This window comes from Zingiber officinale, chromosome 3A, assembly GCF_018446385.1.
Source record: "Zingiber officinale cultivar Zhangliang chromosome 3A, Zo_v1.1, whole genome shotgun sequence".
NCBI classification, from domain to species: Eukaryota; Viridiplantae; Streptophyta; class Magnoliopsida; order Zingiberales; family Zingiberaceae; genus Zingiber; species Zingiber officinale.
Window position 1 is genome coordinate 154,560,055 of NC_055990.1, and position 6,415 is coordinate 154,566,469.

The 6,415-nt window shown below is 53.4% G+C and overlaps 1 protein-coding gene across 1 annotated transcript; it reads right to left on the bottom strand.

The window, feature by feature from the left end:
* Positions 1–4,107: 4,107 nt before the first annotated feature.
* On the bottom strand, positions 4,108–5,035 carry LOC122052906 (putative glycine-rich cell wall structural protein 1). Its single transcript, XM_042614647.1, has one exon. The coding sequence runs from the start codon at positions 4,969–4,971 to the stop codon at positions 4,225–4,227; it is 747 nt and encodes a 248-aa protein (XP_042470581.1). The 5' UTR covers positions 4,972–5,035; the 3' UTR covers positions 4,108–4,224.
* Positions 5,036–6,415: the final 1,380 nt, after the last annotated feature.

Genomic DNA, 6,415 nt, shown 5'->3' on the forward strand with positions numbered 1-6,415 from the left:
TGTGGCCGAACGGACGATCGGAAAGATGTCGATCGAGTGAGTAGATGGCGAGCGGACAATACCGAACGGGCGACAGAGAAAATGACGATCAGTCGATCATGAAATGCTGGCCCGACGCACTGAATGAGCCGCACCGAGAATGGTCAGCGAGCGAACATAAAATGCTGTTCTAGCAATCGAGTAGCGATGAGTGGACAATGCTGAACGAGCGATCGGACGGATGCCGATCGGATGGATAGATGTCGGCCGGACTATGCCGCGCGTGCGACCGGAATGATGTCGATCGGTCGGATAGATGCCGGATCGATCGGATAAATGTCGGGCGGACGACAACAAGCTAAGTGAGACATGTAAAATGACAGCCAACCGAATGACACGTGGGATGCCGGGCGGACGATGCCGCGCGTGCGACCGTGGTGACGTCGATCGGTCAGATAGATGCCGGGCGGACGATGCCGCGCGTGCGACCGTGGTGACGTCGATCGGTCAGATAGATGCCGGGCGGACGATGCCGCGCGTGCGACCGTGGTGACGTCGATCGGTCAGATAGATGCCGGGCGGACGATGCCGCGCGTGCGACCGTGGTGACGTCGATCGGTCAAATAGATGCCGGGCGGACGATGCCGCGCGTGCGACCGTGGTGACGTCGATCGGTCAGATAGATGCTGGGCCGCGAGGACTGCTCGTGCGACCGTGGTGACGTAGATCGGTCAAATAGATGCTGGGTCGCGACGGCTACTCGACCCAAACGGGGGAGATAGATGTATGATATACTGGTCCGATATACTGGTCCTCCCGGCCGAACGGCTCGGGGGCCTTCGGCTTCGAGCCTGTGGCTCGGATATAAACCTCTTCGAGCCTGTGGCTCGAATATAAACCTCTTCGAGCCTGTGGCACGAATATAAACCTCTTCGAGCCTGTGGCTCGGATATAAACCTCTCGGCCGACCAGCTAGGGGGCCTTCGGTGATAACTCGACCCCGAACAGGGGAGAGAATATATGATATGCTGGTCCATGCAGAGGTCTTCAGCCCGGGAGGTTTATAGTCGCCGGCCCGACTGCGTCCCGACTCTTGGTCGGTCGCCCGGGAGGTTTATAGTCGCCGGTCCGACTTTCGATTTTTAACGACGGTGCTCGTCGGCGCGGATATTTATAGCCGGTCGGCGCGGCTCTCGATTTTTAACGACGGTGCTCGTCGGCGCGGATATTTATAGCCGGTCGGCGCGGCTCTCGATTTTTAACGACGGTGCTCGTCGGCGCGGATATTTATAGCCGGTCGGCGCGGCTCTCGATTTTTAACGACGGTGCTCGTCGGCGCGGATATTTATAGCCGGTCGGCGCGGCTCTCGATTTTTAACGACGGTGCTCGTCGGCGCGGATATTTATAGCCGGTCGGCGCGGCTCTCGATTTTTAACGACGGTGCTCGTCGGTCTTCAAGTGAGACTATATACCCGGCCGAACGGCTCGGGCCTTCACATCGAGCGCTGGGCTCGGATACCATATACCCGGCCGAACGGCTCGGGCCTTCACATCGAGCGCTGGGCTCGGATACCATATACCCGGCCGAACGGCTCGGGCCTTCACATCGAGCGCTCGAATACCATATACCCGGCCGAACGGCTCGGGCCTTCACATCGAGCGCTGGGCTCGGATACCATATACCCGGCCGAACGGCTCGGGTCTTCACATCGAGCGCTGGGCTCGAATACCATATACCCGGCCGAACGGCTCGGGCCTTCACATCGAGCGCTGGGCTCGAATACCATATACCCGGCCGAACGGCTCGGGCCTTCACATCGAGCGCTGGGCTCGGATATCATATACCCGGCCGAACGGCTCGGGCCTTCACATCGAGCGCTGGGCTCGAATACCATATACCCGGCCGAACGGCTCGGGCCTTCACATCGAGCGCTGGGCTCGGATACCATATACCCGGCCGAACGGCTCGGGCCTTCACATCGAGCGCTGGGCTCGAATACCATATACCCGGCCGAACGGCTCGGGCCTTCACATCGAGCGCTGGGCTCGAATACCATATACCCGGCCGAACGGCTCGGGCCTTCACATCGAGCGCTGGGCTCGAATACCATATACCCGGCCGAACGGCTCGGGCCTTCACATCGAGCGCTGGGCTCGGATACCATATACCCGGCCGAACGGCTCGGGCCTTCACATCGAGCGCTGGGCTCGAATACCATATACCCGGCCGAACGGCTCGGGCCTTCACATCGAGCGCTGGGCTCGAATACCATATACCCGGCCGAACGGCTCGGGCCTTCACATCGAGCGCTTGGCTCGCATATAATCCTCCCCAAGGTAGTCTCGGCTATAATGTACCTGGCCGAGCGGCTCAGGCATTCGCTCCTAGGCAATAACCTCCCTCTATCATCCTGAACAGCGCAGGGTTTTGGTTTCCCATCCTGCCATAATAGTATGCAGCCCGGCCGAACGGCTCGGGGTCTTCGTGTTTGAGCCTGTGGCTCGGATATAAACCTCCCGGCCGCTCGGCTCGGGGGTCTTCGCCTTCGAGCCTGTGGCTCGGATATAAACCTCCCGGCCGAACGGCTCGGGGGCCTTCGGGACTAATACAGATCATATAACTGACAGGATAAATACCAGAAAAACTGACCGTGATCATGAGGATGGCAGAACTATCCGGCGTCATCCATCTTCACGTTCCAGATCAGGCGCGTTCCCACAGACGGCGCCATTTTGATCCTGTCTGGAAGCTGAGAAAACGAACCTGCCGGTGTGATGTGTCTGGAAGGTTGACCGCATCCCCATGACCCGGGGGTGATCTGTCCTCTACGTTGACCAGATCGTCAGAAGTCCTCCTCCGGTCAACTGTACCTGTATCCAGCGACCGGGTCGCCCCCGGTCTCTGGTACCTCGGTGCTCGAGGCGAATCCCACAGACATATAAATAACCGCATAATAATATAGCATAATTAACTGAATGCAGAAAAGGTACGAGAACGTACCCTGGCCCAGGGGGGCGCCCTCGGATGGATGGATGAGCTGGTCGAGCTAATGATCAAGTCGTCGTGGTCCCGGATCCGAAAAGCGACATGTAGGCCGAGACATAATGGCTCGTAGGCCGATACGCGGCACGCAGGCCGGATAACACAGATAGCTCGTAATCATAAGAGATGCACAGAGTGAAACCCAACGACTCAATGGCCGGAACAACCTCGGCTCGATGGCCGAACCCAACCTCGGCGCGATGGCCGGAATAACCCAAATAGTATCGAGCTGCGGCTATCTGGAAGGTGACGATATCCACTAAAGACAGCGGCAGTAGATGCGAGATGGGGAAGATGCGGCTGTCGGCGGCGACTGTGGCCGCGGGAAAAGGCAGCGTTGGCTGCCGGTGGCGGCTATGGACGCGGGGGAAGGCAGCAGTGGCTGCCGGCGGCGGCTGTGGCCGCGGGGGAAGGTAATAGTGGCTGCCGGCGGCGGCTGTGGCCGCGGGGGAAGGTTGCTGTGCGCGCGGAGGCTACCGGCGAGGAGGGCTGCTGTGCACGCGGAGGCTGCCGGCGAGGAGGGCTGCTGTGCGCGCGGAGGCTGCCGGCGAGGGAGGAGAGGAGGAGAAGAAGAGTAGCGCCGGCGACTGCATCGGGCGCTGACGAAGGATGTGAGAGGGAGAACGTTCCTCCCTGGCTGGCGGCGGAAAATCACCACACGAGAGCCTCCCCCTTGCGCTGTGTGAACCGTGCTCTTTATGAGCAAAAACCCTCAATCAATGAAATGACAAAACTGCCCTTTCCCTATTCCCTAACCACTCTTATGCCATCCACTTACATCCGGATCATATATCATGAGAAATAAAATATATAAATAAAGGAAATAAGGAGTGCAATTATCCCCCTTGCATGTATATGGATTCGTTCTTGTTCACAGTCTGTCTCCATATAAATCTAAAGAAAGATATAACCGTCTAAGTGCCTATGGAATAAGAGTGAATTTTTTTCTAAAGTATATATCCATTAGAAATTATTCTCTTATCCTATTATTAATAATCTGTTACTCCCTTAACCAACTAGACCACCGCGGGACAATACAAAATTTTTCATGAACATAACGGCATCCATAATCAAGCATCCTTTGTAATTATAAATAGCAAAATAGCTTTCATTTATTCATTATGCGGTAGCGCTACTGGTACAGCGCGTACAACCATACTTGTATGATTATACTGGTATAATACCATAGAAAGCTAGTCATCTAATTATGTCCATTTCCACCCCCACTGCCGTACCCAGACCCAGAACCAGACCCGTAGCCGGAGCCGGAGCCAGTGCCCCCACCTGATCCCTCACCGCCGCCGCCTCCGCCGCCGCCGCCACGACCGTAGCCACCACCATGTGCACCACCCGCTCCGGAGCCAGATCCAGATCCATACCCCTGACCGGATCCGGATCCCGACCCAACACCACCGCCCTCTCCTCCGCCGCCGCCACCTCCACCACCGCCGCCCTTTCCGTATCCTCCAGCATTACCAGCCCCACCGCCCGCACCGTAACCCGATCCAGACCCTTGCCCGTAACCAGAGCCAGAGCCTACACCTCCCCCTTCTCCCCCACCGCCACCGCCTCCGCTGCCGCCGCCGCCACCTCCGCCTTTCCCATGCCCTCTGGCGCTTCCTCCTCCGGCGCCCTCACCGTATCCCGACCCATAACCACTGCCGGACCCAGAGCCAGAACCACCGCCTCCTCCTTCTCCTCCTCCTCCGCCGCCGCCGCCTCCTTTACCATACCCTCCAGCACTCCCTCCACCGGCACCCTTACCATATCCAGAGCCGGAGCCGGAGCCATATCCGGAACCATTGCCAGAGCCTCCACCTCCGCCGCCTCCTCCACCGCCGCCTCCTGCGGCAGCGCCGGTGAGAGATCTAGCTGCCAACGCAAGCTGGAAGCTCACAAGGGCGATGAAGGCAACAGCCAAAAGCTTAACGCGAGCTCTATTAGCCATTTTAGCTGCACACTACCAGTTATAGCAAGGACGCATGGGGAAGGAGGGCAATTTATAGGGCATCCACTCCCTTCATGGCTAACTAGTCACCAATTCCGAGGTACTCCAAGTAGATTTCAGGAGTGTTAAACTTGGACTCGCAATCACACTGTGGAAAGTCAAATTAAATGGCTGCCACTGTTCCACACTCAGTTTCAATCGCTGTCAAATGTTCCATCTATCATGCAACTTGATCGCCTTTATAATTATGCAACAAAATGAAGATTAACAATAAATTATGGTTTACACCAGTCGGTGCGATGCACTGTCGGCTGATATGGTAGGTCAGGATCTGTAATTGAATTTTCTACTTTGGCACTGGCCACTGATGATATCCAAACGGCCGGGTAATCTATGTTAATTAAGATAAATAACACCGACATGATAATAACATGTCCGTCAATCTCATGAATATAATTATATAGAGAAACTTAAATATAAATATATCGATATTAAATATACGGTGATAAAAGATGAATATATTCGTTTCAGCGTCTTCATCAACCCGTTTCAGAATCAACACAAAGGGGGAAAATCACATATGACTATTAATCTTTGAAATAATGACTAATATATAAGAGAAATATTTATATCAATTTAACCGAGATTTAAACCCCATTTCATGATAGCAATATTTTATATTCTAAGTACTAGACCGTCCCAAAAAAAACTCACCGATATTAAATACATGATGAGAAGATTACATGTCATCAATTCCCGAAATCGACCCGGGTCAATAAGAGTCTATGTTAGGTTGTCTTTTTGTCATAAGTGATGGATAATCTTCCATCTATTATACCAGGGAAGATTGTGCGACTGAGTGAGATAGGGGAGATGAAAGGAAATCTTTGATATTTGGCAGCACTATCCGCTGATTTGTGTTTCGACGTAGAAAGCTTGTGTGAAGACAATAAATACAGAAAAAAGATAGGATTGGAATTTTAAAAGGGCCATTGGGTTCGGACTTTTGAGAATACATTAATATTGTCAAAGAGAAATCCATAAGAGAAGAAAAATGTGTCATATTTCTGATTGCTGGAAGGAAGAAGATGGGTCACAATGCAGCACTACGAGAGGATCATGCTGCATTTGAGTTGATGCAGTACCTACCGCATACCGCTCTTTTTCTTTGTCTTTTTTTGTAAAATGTCAATGAATCGACGCGTAAAATAAGCAAAAGCAAAAGAAAAGAAAAGCAAAAGCAAAAATAAGCAGTCCATTCTATTATATAATTTTTAGTTTTAGTAGTGAATTTTGATGGTTTCTCTATATATTATTGATGGAAACAGTGAAATGTGGGTCATCGGTGAGCGGCTTTGGAGATTGATTGAAAGAAGATTTCGAGTGGAACGTACCTGCAAACACAAGTAGAAGAAGGAATAAAATCGTCAACAAGTGGATTAGG